The following is a 19,030-nucleotide window of genomic DNA, read 5'->3' on the forward strand; positions in this document are numbered from 1 at the left end:
TTTGTGAATTTACTAAATAATTACTTTTTGATTAAATATATCTGATGATATATATATATATATATATATATATATACATACATTTTACATATTTCGTACTTTTAATTTTATATTTATTAACTTAATATTATTTCTCAATGAAAAAAAATCACAATAGTGTTGAACAATTTTATTTTTTAATTTCCTTTTTATCCCAACCCTCTGCCCCTCCTCGCGCGCGCGTGTGTGTGTGTGTGTGTGTGCGTGCGTGGGTGCATGCGTAAGTGCGTGTGTGTGTTCGAAGAAAATGTGAAGAAGCATAAATACATTAAACTTTTTCAATAATTTTGTTAATTATGTTTATAAACTTACTAATTAAATCTGTTCTCTGGATTGCTATCAACCAGCTTTTTCTTCTTCGTTCATCTTTCGGAAATACATCCAACGGAATTTGTTTATTTGATGTGCACTTGGGCACGCAACATTTATAAACCATGGTGATTTGAAAAAGCACTTAGCTAAGAATCGATCACACAGCACGTCAATTACTATATTAAGCATAAATTTTATACACAATCACAGTGTTCGCACTCTAATTAATTATTAATAAAAACTGATAAATATTCTAAATCGGATTATAATAGCAACACCGTAACACCGTAATACACCACGTAATTCAGCGTGATGCTGCGTACATAATGTCCAAAAACAATTGAGAAACTAAACAAGCTAAGTTTACGCGGTTAAGTTTATGGACAGAACGGGGAAAGACGTGAGGGGAAAGCAGATTGTGCTGCCGCCTGGAACATCCACCCAATAACTACGGCCGGTATTCATAGTCCAGACTCAAGCATTCTCTTAAGATTTTCTTGATTAAGACCATCTTGTTTGTAAAAGCTCGACTTAAGACATTATGTATTCATAGTTTTAAAATAAGACGATCTTTATAAAGAAATTGACACTTTCTTTTGCTTAAGATTTTCTTACTGAAGTTAACGCTTAAGATGATCTTATTTTACTTTCGGTAATCTTCGGGATTTTTCTGATGTATCAGCCAATGAAGTGTTGTGTTTAAATTAGAAAGAATTCTGCAAGTTCACGTCTACACGTTTTTATTATTAATGTATTAAATTTTGGTGGATTTCTTTCTGGCGCCGCATTATTACATATTTAAAAATTATTATTTGAAAAATGGCAAGTAATAAGAAACATTATACTGATGCAGAAAAAAAATTTTTTTTACGAATTTTGGTAAAATATTCGCACATTATCGAAAGAAAAAAAAGTGATGCCACAACCTTAAAAGACAAAGAAGAAGCATGGAACCAGATTTGTGATTCATACAATTTATCGTCTATTATTACAAGTAAGGTAAGAATTTGAATAATTTTTTAATTAGCTATTAATTGTGTAAAATAGAAATGTCAGTTATATTTGGGAAAAATATATGACATTTAAGGTTAAGACAATGTCAGACCGGGCGTATAACAGAGAAAATCAGGAATAGAAATTAAATATTAAATATTAAGGCAAGAGAGGAAGAGAAAGATCTTTTTTTCCCCTAATATTTATTATTAAATTTTTATTCTTAATATTTTCTTTATTGTCGCAAGGTCTCATATTAAGCTATATCGTAGACTAAATTAGAAAGCCTTCTAATCAATGTACATCAATATGCACATAATATCTCAATTTTGCCCAAAAATGGAGTTAGAAGGTTTTATAATTTAGCCGACGATATTATGAATGGGAGTGGCTTACTTGGACACAATACAATTGGACACAGTGCAGATGGACACGTTGCAAATAGATACAAAATAATGTACACGGTTCAAATGGACAGTTTATTTGGTCTATTTGCAACGTGTTCATTTGCATTGTGTCCAAGTGAAGGCCACTCATTATAAATACTTTATTTTTTTACATTTAATAATGTAATAAATTATTACAGAGAAGTAGTCAACAACTTAAAAAATTGTGGAGTAATCTAAAATCAACACAGAGAGATGCTCTTACGCATGAAAAACAAGCTCGTCTGTCAACAGGTGGTGGGCCTGAACCTACATCTGCTGAAATTGACCCTGATATTGCTGCAATAGCACCCAATTTGATGACAACGGCACCGACATTATTTTCATCAAATTTATCAGATGAAGTAATACAAGGTAATTACATCTTTATTTTATTAATATAATCATCAAAAGATAATAGCGAATAATATATTGTTTTAAAACGATAATAGAGAATCTTAAATGATGTAGAACCAACGAATAATATATTGTTTTAGAACGACAACAGAGAATCTTAAATGACGATTGCATTCCTGAGGAATTATTAACTAAATATGTAGAAAATGAATCATCTGTTGATGACAATTTTAAAGAAGTCACTAATGAGAATTTAATTATTGTACGTGATACAGAAGGTATAATGACTAATTTTATTGATACTTTCTGTTAACAAATTTATTTGCAAATTATATTTAAAACTGATGACAATGACTTTAATGTTATAGAATCAAACAGTGAGATCGATGAAGCTGATAAAGAAAATACTGATATATTAAATACCAAACATGCAATACTTAGTAACTATAAAGGTAATTTTATCAATGTCTATTTTTACTGTATAAAATTGCATGCGCATGTATTTATATTAATATATTTACTTTTTTCATAATCTGTATTAGTAATAAAAAGTATAAGAATATAATTTTATAATAGTTTAAGAATATAATATTATAATAAAGTAGCATATCTTTTTGCTCGTAAATTTATCATAGAAGTTGTGAAAAGCAAGTAATTGTATATACACTTAGTCGAAAAAAAAAACGATACACCTAAAATTTGTCAAAAAATCACTAAACTTCAAACAACGATAACTACGCGAGTAATAAAGGTAGGAAGGTTTCTAAAAAAAGAAATTAAAGCTTCAAATGTCTACTTTAAGAATCGATTTATTAAAATTTTGCGTAATAATTTTTTTAAAAATGGCGTATGACAAAGCGAGAGCATGCGAAATTGAAAAATATTGATCCGAGTTTGCAACGATCCATGGCGTGAGGCAAGTATCGCAACTTAATTGGATAAAAAGCATGCAATAGAACAGAGATTCCCCTTCAAAATGCTTTTCTACTTGTCTCGATACGATGATTTTTCGCTGAGATATACGCATTTAAAGTAAAAAAACTGCCTTTTTATTCAAATGCGCATATTTCAGCGAAAAATCATCGTATCGAGACGAATAAAAAAGCATTTTGAAGGGAAGACTCTGTACTACCACATGCTTTTTATCCCATTAAGTTGCGACACTTGCCTCACGCTATGGATTGTTGCAAACTCGGATCAATATTTTTCAATTTCGCATGCTCTCGCTTTGTCATACGCCGTTAAAAAAAAATTATTACGCAAAATTTTAATAAATCGATTCTTAAAGTAGACATTTAAAGCTTTAATTTCTTTTTTTAGAAACCTTCCTATCTTTATTACTCGCATAGTTATCGTTGTTGGAAGTGATTTTTTGACAAATTTTAGGTGTACCTCTTTTTTTCGACTGAGTGTATTTATCGTTATTATATTAATCTCAATACTAAATTTTTATTTTATTAGTTATTATAATATATATTTTAATAAATGTATGATTTTCTTTATTCGAAAGCATCTACATCGAAAAATGTGCCTGTACAAAAGAAACGTATATTAGAGGATATCAATGATATTGGTAAGAAAATATATCGTATTTTTATCGTTATATTTGCATGTAAATACTAATAATTGTAATGTTTTTTTTAAATAGTAGTACTTACACCAAAGAAGGAAATAAAGAAACTACAACTGGAAAATGAAGAAAATAATAATGAAAAATTGTTGAATCTGAAACGAATAAAATCTATAATTGATCGAGAGCAGCAATTAGCAAATTTAAATATACGACATCAAGAAGTAATTCAAAAACTTGAAATAGACCATCTCAAAGAAAAGTATGCCTTGGAAATTCGTGCAGCTACTGCTGCCGCTGAATTATCGGAATTATTACTTAAAGAAAAACAAAATAAATAAACGCGGTTATTTTATATTTTTATAAGTTTGAATAAGTATTTAAAAAAGTACAAAAATTATTTTTTAGTTTTATATATTATTGCTGTTACTATGTAGTAAATACTATTAAAAAGAATAATATTTTATTTTATACAATATTACTATTACATATACGTAGTAAGTTATATCAAAAAGTACTACCAAAAAGAATTATTATTTTAGTTTTACGTATTACTTGTTATGTAATATTATGTGCATTACTACTACTATGCGATGTTATGTGATATTTAGTATGTAATTATTTTTTTAGTTTTAATTAAAATCATATCTACCGTTAACGATAAAAAAAAATTAAAAAAACCAAGAGTATTTTATTTGTCTGTAATAAAAGTTACGTTGAATGCAGTTTGTTTCGTTTTCATCTTATAAATAAATAAAATGTGATGGATATAATAGTAAAAAATTGTTTCATATTTTACTGAAAATAATTACCATTTTATTTGATTGTACAAAATTTATTTTTTCTTTCTCATAAAACTGTCGAATTTTATATTTAGTTTATGTAACCATTTTATTAATATGTAGATATATAATACATAACATCAGTTAAACATACGAGTAATCATTGCTTCGCGAGCAGCAAATCCATCTATTGCATTATTATTAGGTTCATGTACAGGTACTTCTTCATAATCATAGAGTTCATCATCGTCCGGTAACACATCATTAAAAATTAACGACATATTGTGTAATACAGCACATGCTACAACAATCGTTGTAGACGTAATAAGTTTTGTTGTTAGTCCTCGTGATAGGCAAGGAAATCGTCTTTTCCATACGCCGTAAGTTCTTTCTACTATTAGTCTTGTCCTACATTGTATATCGTTGTAACTACAACATAATGATTTATGATGCACAAATATTTTTATTTATAAATATTTTTCAAAAGAGAAGGCTTTTTTACCTCATTTCTTCATCGGTTCTAGGATTTGGTATTGGTGTCATTAAAAATGGTAAACATGGATATCCTCTGTCACCAACAAGTATACCACCATCTAACTGATTTTCGATGTATCGTATGCATAATAAAGAATTTTGAAATATTCGGCTATCATGTGCGCTACCAGGCCACTCTGGTACAATGTCCAAAAATTCCATCCTGGGCCCAACAACAGTCTGTAAAATACATATATTATTCATAAAAAAATGTATTATCAAAAATAAACAAAAAATAGTACAAAAAATAATGCATACTTGCACATTAAGTGAAAAATATCCCTTTCTATTTCTATAGATTTCACTTATATTTTGAAATCTTGTATCCACTAATCTTACATGGGTACAATCAATAGCACCATCCACGCCAGGGAGACCAATAGCTCCATTTCCCTTTCCAAGATTATTAAATAATCGTCGATTTTCATTTCGCATTTCTTGATCCTGTGGCATTTTTATATACTCCTTAAGCAAGCTGGCAATTAATAAGCTTACGAAAAACGATTCTTGATGTAGTTGATTGCGAAACGGTCATTATATCACCGAGAAGAAGCTGAAAAAATTAAATATAATTATTTTATTATTTTAAATTAATTATTACTAATAAATTTAGAATACTAATAAATATATTCTCTTTCTCTGTATTAGACATACGTACCTGAAAACTTGCAGTTGCATAATATCTTAAACATATTAACAATTGTATTACTGGTGAAATCGGCAGACCACGATTATTAATTTTTGCTAATCCTTCTTCAATTTTTGGTAATATACCATATAGAATGGAATCTTTATCAAATCTATAGCGTTTTTTAAATTGTAAATTATTGTAGAATTCAAAAGGGTTTTGTCCATCGCGAATGTATCGTTTTCGTATTCGTACACGTTCCACATTTTCAAAATCATCTTCGATATCTTCAATATCACTAATTTGTCCTATTAACTCCATTTATTATATTTAATAATCTATTTACAAAAATAAGATTATCTTAAGTCATGTACGACGTTGACTTGAAAATCTAACCTTACTTTCTATTAAATATAGTCTTATTCCATTCAAATAAGACCGCCTTATTTGATTATGAATCTAACTAGTTTTAAGATAGACTTAAGAAGTTACTATGAATCATAATAGAATAAGATTATCTTCATGAAGGTAAAGCTTAAGACAATGCTTAAGGAAATCTTAGTTTATGACTATGAATCTAGATGGCATCTTAAGAACGTGCTTGAGATAATCCTAAATATAAGAATGGACTATGAATACCGGCCTACAACTCAGTCGCCTTAAAATTCACGGAGTTTGATCCCCCTGGCGGCCGGGCGACGCGTGCAGTACGCGTGCAACAAGAATACATTAAGCGCAATGCGTCTTCTACGATTAGTAGAATTATGCTTAGAGATTAACGTTCAACATTACGTATTGTCAATACAACGAAGAGTTTTCTTTCATGACGATAGAAAACTTCGAGTTTCTTCTATCTTTAATTGCATTATTAATTACGACAGATTTTCAGTGATTTATTTAAAATAAAAAACACGAGAATCTAATTGATTTCTATTTTATAATCCATCACTTCTCTAAATCAATAACAAATTTAAAGAAATGATATCATTTTCTATCGTTCTCGCATTTTCCGTTAGAAAAGTTTGTTTTCATTGTTGCATCATTTTGATTAAATATAAAGAAATATTTATGAATATATCGTGTAAGAGACAAAAGATAACGATGAGAGAACTCGATGTGGCAAATATTATAGTAGACGAATAAAAGAAAACTATCAATTTTAGAATCATATCGTAAATTTACGATAATGATTTTACGAATAAATTTACGAATTTTTATCAATGTTTTCATCAAGGATTTAACAGTACGATACAATTCGATAAGAAACAAATTTAGAATTGTATGATACTGTAAATAATAATTGCCACACCACACAAAATATATGTACAACTTCAACAAATATACGATGGTACAATGTTAAATAAGCGACTAAATTGCGATATTTTGATTATTTATGAATCGCAGCAAACCATTATGAAAAAAAAATGATTCGCAGAATGACGAATACAGTTTCTATAACTTTTATGAGCGATAAAATTGATTTTTTTAAATTTAACATACCAAAGTTAGAAATAGACACTCATTTAATATGTGTACTGCAAGATTTACCTTAAAACGGGACAACGTGGAATCCGGATGTAAAGGATTTATATTAAGAATTAAGAATGTAAATACCCAATGTGGACTATAACGCCAATAAATCGCCGATTCATGGCCGTCTAAATGTCCGCCGTTGTGCAAAAATGTTTGTTTGTGGATATCGCGTTTCGAATTTTCGTCAAATTCTTCTTGTATATGGCGTCGATTTTCGAGCCGACTGTACGCCTGGACATGTGTTTTACGGAAGCATCGCCTGTTTTTATTTTTAAACCTAAAAATTTGAGTATATCATATAAATCATATTGTGTAGTTTGCAGTGGTAGATGCATTCATTCATACATTTAATGATCCTATAAAACTCTTTTGCGGACTAATCAATTTGTGTTTACCATCAAGCATTCTGCGAAATGCTGGCATCTCCACAGTTTGTAACGGCGCTCCACTTTCTAGAACATAGTACAAAATGTTCCAATCAACCTGTTCTTGGTTGAACGAACATGTTGTTCGTTTACAAGCAGGTGGTTCCTCTTTACTCCATCGCTGCCGTTTAATTTTTGTATAGTTCTTGTATTGACCATACAATGAGGAATGTCGTCTCTACAAATTCATAAGAATATTACATCCCTTTTAGGTAACCTAACACGTAACACGTAAGTAAAGTGGTTTTGTTTAATATTAATAGCATGTTTACATACTCTTAAGTGCGTTGTATAGTTCGACGATATTGTGAGCCTACCAGTTATAGCTGTCGCCGGTACACATGTCTCCAGACAGCTACAATATTACCGTCAAATGTAGATCGTTTGTAATTTACTTTAAAATATTTACCATCCAAGTAGGATCTTTTTGCGCACGCTGTATGAAAAGCTTTTTCTTCCTTGAAGATATTCTCAGAAACGTTTGTGGGCAAATATTCGTCAATTGACAACTGACTCAAAGAAGCTGTGTTATCATCGCTGTTTCCAGGCAGTGGTTGATTGATATCCCCCGAATCATCAACGTTGACCACCACGTTTGATATCCTATCATAACTGCATTTTATAGTTTGAACAATAAAGTATGTGTCAAAATGTCAACAAATATGAAAGCATGTACTCCGATAGGAAAAGATTTATAAAATTGTATAACAAGAGAATTGTAAAAGATTCACACACATTAATCCGTCATTATGAGGGCATAATTGAGAAAATAGATATAGAAACATTAACTTTTTATAAAATATTAATAAATGTTTGCGCAATTAAATTTTAAAATGATATGTTGGCATAACAATAGCGATATGGCGAATTATCTTAACAGCACATTTGCAAAATTAAATTTAGAAATAAATTGTGCAATAATTGAAAAAAATATTTCAGTCGTAACATGTTTAGAACATTTAGAAATATAATTGTACACAAAAGACTCAAATTATTCCCCAATTATTCCTAAATTATGATGCACAAATATTGAAACATGGAATGTATAATATTGTATGTTTCAATATTTGTGCGTTATAATGTAGGAATAATTTAAGAGTTTCTGACCACTATTATTATCAATGAGATACTTAACTCTTCAACGGACGCAACTAATCTGTCAAACAAAGTGCCTTTTTTGAATTCTTTATTAAATGTCTAGTGAAAGCGATATTTGTTAAATTCATTGTAATACCTTTTGATATTAATTTTGAATTAAATATTGAAGATTAGATGCTGTAAATATTGCACATTAATATTGCTACATTATATTGTGAAAATATTGAAAATTATAATGTGATAATTTGAAATGCTGAAGTAATTGCAAAATATTTATGTTTTAATATTTGTCTAATCTTTAACAAATATTATTTAAGAATTATGTTCTGACAAAACTGTTGCGTTATGGTGAATCATCTTAACACAATCTTTAATGCCATTATTGTGCAATGTTTGCAAAATCTTTTTATCGGGATAGAATATCAAATTTATCGATATATACTACTAAAAAAAAAAATAGGGAACACTTTTTGTATACCGAAAATTTAGGCTATTTTCAAACTGCTGCAACTCAGCGAAAAATCATCGTAGAAACAAAATCCAAAAAGCGTTTTAAAGCTTAAAACTTCTTCTTTCAAATGCTATTTGGCGATTTTAGTTATCTTTTTTTTTACCAACGTGGCACAAAGATGAAACTTGACCCGTTAAAATGAAAATTTTTTATGCGAATTTGCTGCGCTGCATCTCGCGTAAAAAAAATCATAGAGCATTTTTGTTACTTGCATCTTAGAGCGAGAACTTTCCCCTTTAATTTGAGTCGTTGTTCATTGCTGTACGATTTTTTTTGACCGAGTTATTGAGATTTTAATAAAAAATGGTTATTTTGACTTTCATCGCTTGTTACTCGTGAACAAATCAACGTACAGCGCTCAACAAAAAAGCGTTGGAAAGCTGCACTTTTGAATGCTGTTATCAATTTTTTCACAGATTTACTTTTTTGTTCTTTTAAAGGTAGCTTTTGTTATTAATTATAACTTCTTTAAATTTTAATATTTTTACTTGAACTTTTTTCTGAATTTTCTTTAAATGTTATGTAACACAGTTCCAATGTTCATAAATTACATATAATACTGTAACTTCAAAGGAAAAATCCCCCAAATGTCTTTTTTGGCTTTCTAACTGTCCCTAACCCTTTAATAAAAAATAAAATTGTATAATAAGAAAAATAAAGATTGAGTTTAAGAGACTTAAATATTTTTTTATAAACTATAAAATTGAGATGTTAATTCTTAATTGAAAATAAAAATACAATAAAAAATTGGATGTTAATGTTTTTTGGTTGATTGAGAAAATACAGATTTTAATTCTCAACTAAAAATACAGATTAGAGAATTTTAATGCTTGAATTTTTTCAATTAAACGTTAATTTAAATTAATGTTTTAATTTTTATTGAATATTTATATTACATTTTATACTTGTGTTGTATGCTGCAGAACAAGTTTCACAATTTTATTGCATTTAATAAAAAAAAAATTATTTTTTAATAAGCCAACGTATTTCTTTATTTTTGTAGACAATATTTTTAACTCTTTTAATTTTAAATTTTAATTCTTAATTTTAACTAGACATTTATGAAATACATAAACTTTAACTTGTTAACTTCTTTCCAAACTTTTAAAAATTTATTTGTGTAAAAGAAAAAATTATATAAAAGAAACAATTATTTAAAAAAATATGTTTTCACATAAATGACAATATTTCTTTGTTATTCCATACATGTAAATTTAATTTACAAATAAAATGTTAAATATATTTTCTGGGTAATTAAATAAATTATTTTTGAAAAAATTAATTTTGTAAGTTATTAGGTTTAATTAGATATAGTTAAAAAAGTATATTAACTTACCCAACATTAATTTTGTGAAATAATCGAAATTTGTAAAATTATCGAAGAAACAAAGGTTTTTTTAATCCCCTTAATTCTTATAAAAATTAATAATAACTCATGTAACAGCGAAGCGCGCGTTACTTAATTAAATAATTAAATAATTAATTTAATTAACCAGAAAATATATTTAACATTTTATTTGTAAATTAAATTTACATGTATGGAATAACAAAGAAATATTATCGTTTATGTAAAAACGTATCAGTAGTTATACCTATAGCGGTTCTAACTCTAGAGCTCTGAGGGGGGAACGGGTGTGCGTGGGGAACTTGTAGGCGCGTGGGAGCATGATGTCACGTGGATCGGGGGATCTCGCGGTGCGGAATTGCTGACGCGAGATTTTCGGGTCCCCGGGAACGGTAGAGGGGGAATCGAGATCTGTGACCGCTGCCGCCGCCGCCGCCGCCGCCGAGGTGCTCGCACTCTCCCTCTGTTGCGAATTTCTGTCTCTCCCATACGCTATATCTTTCAGCAGCCATCACCGCAGTGCTCGCTCTCCCTCTATTGCGAATTTCTCTCTCTCTCACCCGTACGTGATATCTCCAACCATGCAGTCTTATCATTATCTCGTTCTTTCTCTTTCATTCGTTGCGTTCTTTTATACGCGGTACAACGGTACATCCCACCTCTTATCTTATCTATGTACCTCCTACCAAGTTCCGCACGCCATTATACCGCAAAGGAATAGGGAAGAGAAAAAATAAGTTAGAATAATTATTTATAAATTTTTTCATTCATTTATTTCATAACATATCATATACAATATTTGTCTGATGCATAAGTTCACAATCTATAAGACTTTTTTATTTATTCGTTTTGTAAAGCATCATATACAATATTGTCGGATGCATAAGCCAATAACTCGCAATCTACGAGACACGTCTTATCATATTTTTCATGTAATATCTTTACAGCATCACTTTTATTAGTGATATGATTTTGACGTAAAATAGTAACAAATTGTTTATATTTTTTACCAACAATATAAATATTTTAATGCATTTGATAGCATACTTGTTCAACACAATTTTCCAGTTCTAATAAGAATTGTATGGTTGATGGTTTCATATACATACTAATATTATATAATGTTAACTTTACAATATTTTCTTTACGTATATTTACGAGATCTATAACTAGATCATGAATCAAAATTCTTACAGAAGGTATAGCTGCCTGCATAAGTTGTGCAATATCCGCACGTCTTTCGATGAACGTTTTCCACATCGCATAGGTCAGGTGTAGTTGATTACATCGGTTGTTGCCAATCAATAATTCTACACAGGGTATAGATCCCACATTGATTCCAATGTCCAAATATTTATATGTTGTGGCAGTCAAAGCATATTTCCTTCTCAAGATGCGCGGAATATAGCGCGGCTGCGATAGTGTTCTGTTAAAAGAATACAGAAAATTAAAAATAAAATGTGAATAAATGTTGAAGGAAATATAGACGACAAGAATGAATGTAGAAGAAAATATAGACGACAAGAATTTAAAAATTAAAAATATTTACGGTTTATCACACGCTTCATTTTGCTGGATTGGAACGTAATAATTCATCTTTGAGAAGTTCGTCTTTCACCGATTAACCGAGCGGTAACGTTTCAGAAACCTTTGCTGTCCGTCTTGTAAACGGATGACATGGTATCCGTTGTCAGAACTCTTTTTATACCTTCTCTGTACACCCCACCACATACCCCAATAAGAGTAGTGGGAACAAATCCCATAGTCTTTATTTGACATATTTTTGATAAGATCATTCAAAAATCATACATTTAAAGAATGCAAATTTTGCAAAAGTCAGCGCCGATGTATGGCAGCTGTGATGCAAAAATACGCTTCAGGCACGTACACAAATTATTTGATACATATTTTCTGATAAGATTATTCAAAAAATCACATTCGAATAATCTTGCAAAGCGTTGATGTATGGCTGCTGTGACAGAATATGTTTTAGGCACGTACATAAATCATTTGTTATATCACCATTAGTACATCTGCGCTTCACTTTGAAGCGCAGATGTACTAATGGTGATATGACAATGCTTCGGTTAAAACAAAGAAATGAAGAAAATATATATAACTGGTCGGGAAGCGCATGGTATCACTTTTGATGATCCGAACGCGACGTGATTCGAATGTGAATTAACGCGACATGAAAAATGAATGATCAGTTTAATGATCTGGAAAACTTTGTAAATAATGAAAATTTTGTGAATGATATGCTCCAAATGGATAACGGCGTGATGGACGTTATAGATGTTAACTGTGAAAATGTGATAGATGATGAGGATGAAGAGAGTGTAGTATCTGAGGACAGTAATTATACAAGTGATTGCAATGAAGAGTTTAATGATACCATCGAGAAACATTTGACACATGCGGAAGGGAGCGTGATAACTGCACGTACGAGACATTATGCCATATATTTTCATTATACTACAGGTGGTACTTATTCAGCCTGTGTATCATGCAAATAGCGGACACAGATTTCAACATAATGCATGCCTTCTGCAAACATGTAACTGACGCGTTTGGTAGGTTAGACGGTAAATACTGCTCGAATTGCAGTCAACCTAGTTTGTGTTGATTTCGTGCAATATGTGTCCAGTGTGCACATATTGAAGACTTTTAGTATAAAATTATGTACCATGGATTATGAAGAGGCAGATTATCGAGCTGCTTGCAAAGAATATAAAATTTGGCACATCCTAGATCTCGACAGAGAAGAAGATTTATCATTAAAACATGGATCCATTACGCGTTTTCTTCGAGACAGAGAACTGAGCGTGCGAGGAACCGATAGACGTTTCATGAGACAGGCTAAAATCGAAATATGTCAACACTATGAGCATTGGCCTAGACATTTGCAAAAAAAATTTCTTCGCGAGGTCAAGACAGATTATTTTACCAGACCAAACATTTTCCGATGTGAGTGGAATCATTACATTTGTCTAATAACCAATGGATAAATAGATGAATTTATTCGTAAATACGAGGATGTGATGAGCTTTCTCGTAACCATTCCTGTAGGTGTTAACGGACTGCAGGCTGAAATATTGGTTTTTTGATGAGAATCCTAACCGAGGACTTGCGTTTCCGGGCCAGAGTAAGTTAGACGTGTGTAGTTGCAAGCAGTGAATTGAGTGTAATAAGAGGTGTTGGAAAGCGTAGGAGAGGGTAGGATAGTCGGGTGGGAGCGAAAGAGAACGATAGAGAGAGTGTGGGTGGATAGGTGAGTGGAGAAAGTGAGGATAAGAGTGAGTTAACGTATTAATTAGGTGTCTCGGGGAATAACAGGGTTAAAGCAGGGAGCAGGTAGAGAGAAGACGTGCGTACGTGAGAGTGGGGGAGCAGGAGCGCCGCATAGTGACAGAGTAGGGAGGTAATATAGAGTTAAGGCGGGTTCAGTAGACGCGACAAAAATGGCGGATAGAGGCAGAAGCGACAGTTGCACTTCGGTTGATAGCATGAGAGGTAGCAAGAGAGTAGCTAGATCGCCGGCGGGAGAGGACGGAGAGGAATGGGATAGGAAATTAAGAGATTGGAAAGAGGAGATTGTTAGTAGCTTAAAGATGGTTAAATTAGAGATGAAGAAAGAACTGAAGGAGATTATGGAGGAGCAGGGTAGAAAGTTGAGAGAGGAGATAAATGCGTTGAAAAAAGAAATTAATGATTTCAAGGAAAGAGAATATAGATGGGAAAGAGAAAGAAAAGAGTTAGTGGTGGAGCAGGAAGAGTTAAAGAGAAAGATAGAGAAAATAGAAGTAGGAGGAGATAACGCAGTGGGAAAAAAGGTGAAAGAGATAGAGAGGAGGTTAGAGATGAAGGAAAGGGAGGACAGAAGGAAGAATCTATTAATTAAAGGTGTAGAGGTCAAGGAAGGGAGTAGGAAAGAGGCGGTGGAGAAGGTGTTCAGGGAGATAGGAGCAGAGGTGACTGTGAAGGGAGTTAGGAGAATAGGAGAGGGGAACAAAAAAGGGAGAGAGATGATATGGGTGAAGTTAGAGAGTGAAGAACAGAGGAAAGAAGAGTGGAGTAGGAAGAAGACGCTAAAAGGTAGGGAAGAAAGAATTTTGGAAGATTGGACTTGGAAGGAGAGGAGGATGAGATGGAGGTTAGAAAAAATAGCAAGAGTAGAAGAGGAAAAGGGAAATAGGGTATGGTTAGGATATGGAAGGATCAGGATAGGAGATTATTGGTGGAAGTGGGATGAAGAAGAGGAAGTCTTGAGGAATGAGAAAGGAGAGTTGAGGATAGAGGAAGGGGGGGAAGGGAATGTAGGAAGATTGTGAAGGGTAAGTCAAGAGAGGAGGAGTCGAGAGAAGCGAGGGTCTTGAAAATAGATTTTTGGAATGTGGCAGGGCTGGGGAATAAAGATAAGGATTTTTGGGATAATTTAAAAGAATGGGATGTAATGTTTTTATCAGAGACATGGGCGGACACAAGGGGTTGGGAAAAGATAAGAGACAGGGTACCAAAGGGTTATGAGTGGGGAGTACAGAAGGCTAGTAGAAAAAATAGAAAAGGTAGAGCAATGGGGGGAATGGTGGTAGGAATAAGAAAAGAGTTAAGTGATAGAGAAAGTAAAATAGTTGAATTAGGAGAAGGGTTAGTGTCGGTGGGAATTAAGATTGGAAAGGAAAGTTGGAGGATTGTAGGGGTGTATATAAAGGAGGAAGGTAGGGAAGGAGCTATGTAGTTACTGAGACAGATGATGGAATCAAAGGATGGAGAAGCGAAGGTGATTATTGGGGGCGATTTCAACGCGAGAACCGGTAGAGAAGGAGGAGGTTGGGGGGAGGATTCGGATGGCGATGAGGGGGAAGAGCAGACTAGGAGAATGTCCAAAGATAGTAAGGTAGATAAAGAAGGAAGAAAGCTAATAGAACTGATAGGTGAATGTGGATGGGAAATATTAAATGGAAGGATGGTAGGAGATGAGGAAGGAGAGTATACGTATGTAGGAGCTAGGGGAAGCACTGTGATAGACTATATATTAGTAGATAGAGAGGCGAAAGATAGAATAAAAAAGATGAGGGTAATAGATAAGGTAGAGTCGGATCATTTTCCAGTAGTGGCAGAGGTGAGGAGTGAGGGGAGAGAGGTAATTGTAAGGAGGAGAGGCAGGGAGATAAGGGGAGTCTGGGATGAAGAGGGAAGGGAATTGTTCAGGAGAGTTTTGGAGGGGGAGATAGAGGAAAAATATGAACAGGAGGTAAATGAGGAGTGGGATAGGATGCGGAGTAAAATTAAGAATGCAATGGGGAAGACGGAGAGAGAGAGAAGGAAAGGCAAGAAGGTAGAAAGAGGCTGGTGGGACGAAGAATGTGAGGGCGTGAAGCGGCAGGTGAGGAGGGAATTAAGGAGGTGGAGAAAAGGACTAGAGGATAGGAGTAAATATTTAGGGCTGAAAAGAGAATACAAAGTTCTTTGTGAGAGGAAGAAAGAGGAGGAGAATAAGAAGTGGGAGAAAAAAGCAGAAGAGGCCAGGAATGAGAGTGAAGTGTGGGAGATAGTAAATAAGGATAGGAGAAAGAAAAAGAGGGTCAACGAAGGAATAAGAATGGAGGAGTGGAAAAAGTACTTTATGTGTTTGTTAGGTGGAGTAGAGACAAGAGTGGTTAGAGGAGACGAGAGAAAGGATAGAGAGAGTGGTAGAAGAGAGGTGGAACAGGGTATAAGCAAGGAGGAGGTAAGAAAGGTGGTGAGTAAACTAAAAGTAGGAAAAGCGGGAGGAGTAGATGGTATTCCGAATGAGGTATGGAGGTGGGGGGGAGGAAGATTAGAGGAGTGGATAGGGGGTTTTTTGAATAGGGTATGGAGGGGAGAGGAATGGCCGGAGAATTGGAAAGAAGGAGTAGTAGTACCGATTGTTAAAAAGGGAGAGGGAAAGCAGGTGAAGGAGTATAGGGGAATAACGTTAATGCCCACGCTTTATAAGGTATATGCAAAAATTTTAGCAGAAAGGTTAAATGAGGAGATTGAGGAGAAGGGAATAATCCCAGAAAATCAGACAGGTTTTAGGAATAAGAGAGGGACAATAGATAATATTTTTGTATTGAACTACGTAGTAAATAGAAGTGTGGACAAAAAAGGAGGAAAATTAGTAGCGTTATTCGTAGATTTGAAGGCAGCATTTGATTCGGTGGATAGAGGGATTTTGATAAAGACGATGAGGGAGAGGGGGATTAGAGAAGGTTTAATAGAGAGAGTAGAAGGCTTACTAAGAGAAACGAAGAGTAGTTAGGGTTGGGGAGGAGACAGGGGAAGAGTTTTGGACGGGAAGGGGGGTAAGACAGGGTTGCCCACTGAGTCCGTTGTTGTTTAATCTATTGATCTCAGACTTAGAAGAAGTAATGGGGAGGGTCAAGTGGGGAGGGGTGAAGGTGGGAGGTGTAAAGGTGTGTACGTTAGCATATGCGGATGACTTGGTGTTAATAGCGGAAGACGAGGATCAGATGAGAAGTATGTTGGAAAGGCTAGAAAGATACTTGGATGAAAAGAACTTAGTTTTAAATGCAGAGAAGTCGAAAATAGTGAGGTTTAGAAAGGGAGGAGGTAGGGAGAGTAGAAGAAGTTGGTGGTGGAAAGGAAATAGGATAGAGGAGGTGAAAGAATTTTGCTATCTAGGGTATGTGTTCCAAAAAAACGGGGGGCAAGAAGCGCAGATAAAAAATAGGGTGAGAAGAGCGGCGGCAATGATGGGTCAGGTTTGGGGAATCGGGAAGAGAAGGTACGGGGGTGATTGGGGAAGGAGGGTGTGGCTATTTGACAGGTTGGTATGGACGGTTATGGGATACGGGGTGGAAATTTGGAGTTGGAAGGAGAGAGACGGTATGGAGAAGCTAGAGGAGAGGTATCTGAGATGGATGCTAGGCTTGGATTGGCACACGCCGGGTTATATGGTAAGAGAGGAGATACTAAGGGATAAATTGAGAGGGAAAGCGGGAAGAAGGGCGTGGAAATATGAGAGGAGGTTAGAAGAGGGCGGAGGTAGCGAGTTGGCAAGAATGTGTTTAGAAGAAATAAAGACGAGGTGTAGGACAAAAAAAGTAGGAAGTGGCTGGGAAAAGGAAAGAAGGAGTTTTTGGGAGGACAGGGGAGGGAATTTGGTAGAGTTAGGCGAGGAAAGAGAGGAGGATAGAGTAGAAGCGATATTTATTAAGGAGAGAAAAATGCAGAGAGAGGAAAGATGGGAGAGAATTGTAGGTTCAGAATATAATAGGTGGTATAAAATGGTGAAGGAGGAGGGCATACCAGGATACTTAAAAAAAGGGTGGGGAGAGAGCAGGTGGAGGAGAATTATAAGATGTAGATTGGGTAACGAGATGAGAGGCAATAAATATTGGGAGGAGGAGGAAAAGAAAAGATGCAGATTATGTGGAGGTGGCGTAGAGACGTGGGAGCATGTATGGGAGGAGTGTAGAGATTGGGGTTTAGACAGAGACAGTTGGTAGGAGGTGGTAGGAAGAATTTTAGGGGCTGATGGGGAGGGAGAGAGTTGGATTAGAGAATTGATGAGAAAGAGGGAGGGGATAGAGAGAGGCGACGATAGCATGAAGAGTGGAAAAATGGTTATTTAATTGAAGGAAGAGCAGAGGAAACGGAAGTCCACAGATAGGCGATGTGTGTGTGTGTGCGTAGGAGGATAGGTTGTAGAGGCAGCAGCGGCTGCCAAAGCAACCAGGAATTAGATTTAAGATAGAAATAAGTTAGTTTAAGGTAGAATATGTATGTTGAGATTGTAAACCCCAAGGGGATTCAATAAAGTTCATTAATATGAGAATCCTAACCATTTAATGATGACATTCAGTGATGACATTACAGCATTCCAGAGAGCGGAGCGATATCATAAATTAACGTACTACGTCGCGTGCAAGTGCTTCGTAAAAGACTGTGATAGCTAAAAAGTGTCAAAAACATTATAAAAAAGAATGTGGAATATTTCGAGCAAATGGAACGCGAGCTGTCAGAGCAAGCAAACAGAGTCGCTAACTTGGGCGAGTGTTTCATGTGGTTACAGCGATGCGACGAATTTATACAACAGCTTGGGGAACATAACCGCATCAAGCGTCCTCGGCTTGCCATCGGACAGAGACAATCGTTGGTTGCGAGGATCGCGCGACTCGAGAGTGAAAAAACGCTATTACAAAGACGTTTTGTGCATGTAGGCGGTAATTACGCGAGCACTAGTAATAACGCGGACAGACTTGTGTGGCGGGAAATAGATGCAGCGTTCGAGAATCGCATTCAGACAGGTGTGGTGATAAATACAAACTATATTAAACCGCGAACGTTTTTAGAAGATGCAGGTGGTATAGTGCTTGAGCGAGTACGGGACGCTCTAGAAAAACAATAGAGTCTTAAGAGTCTTAACAATGTATCGATCAATGTCTACGGGATCAAAAAGGAAATGGCGATGCTAAAGATTCTTCCGTT

At 34.2% G+C, this 19,030-nt stretch overlaps 3 protein-coding genes and 1 long non-coding RNA gene across 6 annotated transcripts; 2 read left to right on the plus strand and 2 right to left on the minus strand.

Moving 5' to 3' along the window:
- Nucleotides 1-797: 797 nt before the first annotated feature.
- Nucleotides 798-4,421, plus strand: LOC118646214 (myb/SANT-like DNA-binding domain-containing protein 3). 2 transcript variants are annotated; one of them, XM_036288615.1, is made up of 6 exons: nucleotides 798-1,345; nucleotides 2,025-2,144; nucleotides 2,267-2,404; nucleotides 2,495-2,578; nucleotides 3,637-3,699; nucleotides 3,775-4,421. In XM_036288615.1, exons 1-6 carry the CDS (start codon nucleotides 1,171-1,173, stop codon nucleotides 4,035-4,037), a joined length of 843 nt encoding a protein of 280 aa, XP_036144508.1. In that variant the 5' UTR covers nucleotides 798-1,170; the 3' UTR covers nucleotides 4,038-4,421. The 2 variants fall into 2 exon arrangements, with proteins under 2 accessions (XP_036144508.1, XP_036144507.1); XM_036288614.1 differs by having other exon boundaries at nucleotides 799-1,350; nucleotides 1,931-2,144.
- A 90-nt stretch (nucleotides 4,422-4,511) lies between these two features.
- Nucleotides 4,512-6,745, minus strand: LOC118646215 (putative nuclease HARBI1). 2 transcript variants are annotated; one of them, XM_036288617.1, is made up of 4 exons: nucleotides 5,671-6,745; nucleotides 5,271-5,565; nucleotides 4,981-5,192; nucleotides 4,512-4,907 (listed from the first exon to the last, which is right to left on the minus strand). In XM_036288617.1, exons 2-4 carry the CDS (start codon nucleotides 5,463-5,465, stop codon nucleotides 4,619-4,621), a joined length of 696 nt encoding a protein of 231 aa, XP_036144510.1. In that variant the 5' UTR covers nucleotides 5,466-5,565; nucleotides 5,671-6,745; the 3' UTR covers nucleotides 4,512-4,618. The 2 variants fall into 2 exon arrangements, with proteins under 2 accessions (XP_036144510.1, XP_036144509.1); XM_036288616.1 differs by having other exon boundaries at nucleotides 4,981-5,565.
- Nucleotides 6,746-6,915: 170 nt separating this feature from the next.
- LOC118646306 lies at nucleotides 6,916-8,891 on the minus strand. The gene is made up of 3 exons (XR_004963866.1): nucleotides 7,875-8,891; nucleotides 7,569-7,776; nucleotides 6,916-7,450 (listed from the first exon to the last, which is right to left on the minus strand). It is a non-coding gene; the product is annotated as an uncharacterized LOC118646306 (long non-coding RNA).
- Nucleotides 8,892-10,750: 1,859 nt separating this feature from the next.
- LOC118646210 (trichohyalin-like) lies at nucleotides 10,751-15,174 on the plus strand. Its single transcript, XM_036288598.1, has one exon. The coding sequence runs from the start codon at nucleotides 14,014-14,016 to the stop codon at nucleotides 14,881-14,883; it is 870 nt and encodes a 289-aa protein (XP_036144491.1). The 5' UTR covers nucleotides 10,751-14,013; the 3' UTR covers nucleotides 14,884-15,174.
- Nucleotides 15,175-19,030: the final 3,856 nt, after the last annotated feature.

Source organism: Monomorium pharaonis, chromosome 6, assembly GCF_013373865.1.
Source record: "Monomorium pharaonis isolate MP-MQ-018 chromosome 6, ASM1337386v2, whole genome shotgun sequence".
NCBI classification, from domain to species: domain Eukaryota; kingdom Metazoa; phylum Arthropoda; class Insecta; order Hymenoptera; family Formicidae; genus Monomorium; species Monomorium pharaonis.

Excerpts from the sequence above, each read along its gene's own strand:
- LOC118646215 (XM_036288616.1), bottom strand. The coding sequence starts at position 5,465 with ATGCCACAGGATCAAGAAATGCGAAATGAAAATCGACGATTATTTAAT. Across the intron at positions 4,908-4,980 it reads AGAACCGATGAAGAAATGAG|TTACAACGATATACAATGTA; the intron begins GTAAAAAAGCCT and ends ATTATGTTGTAG.
- LOC118646214 (XM_036288614.1), top strand. The coding sequence starts at position 1,171 with ATGGCAAGTAATAAGAAACATTATACTGATGCAGAAAAAAAATTTTTT. Across the intron at positions 2,405-2,494 it reads TATTGTACGTGATACAGAAG|AATCAAACAGTGAGATCGAT; the intron begins GTATAATGACTA and ends TTAATGTTATAG. Across the intron at positions 3,700-3,774 it reads AGAGGATATCAATGATATTG|TAGTACTTACACCAAAGAAG; the intron begins GTAAGAAAATAT and ends TTTTTTAAATAG.
- LOC118646210 (XM_036288598.1), top strand. The coding sequence starts at position 14,014 with ATGGCGGATAGAGGCAGAAGCGACAGTTGCACTTCGGTTGATAGCATG.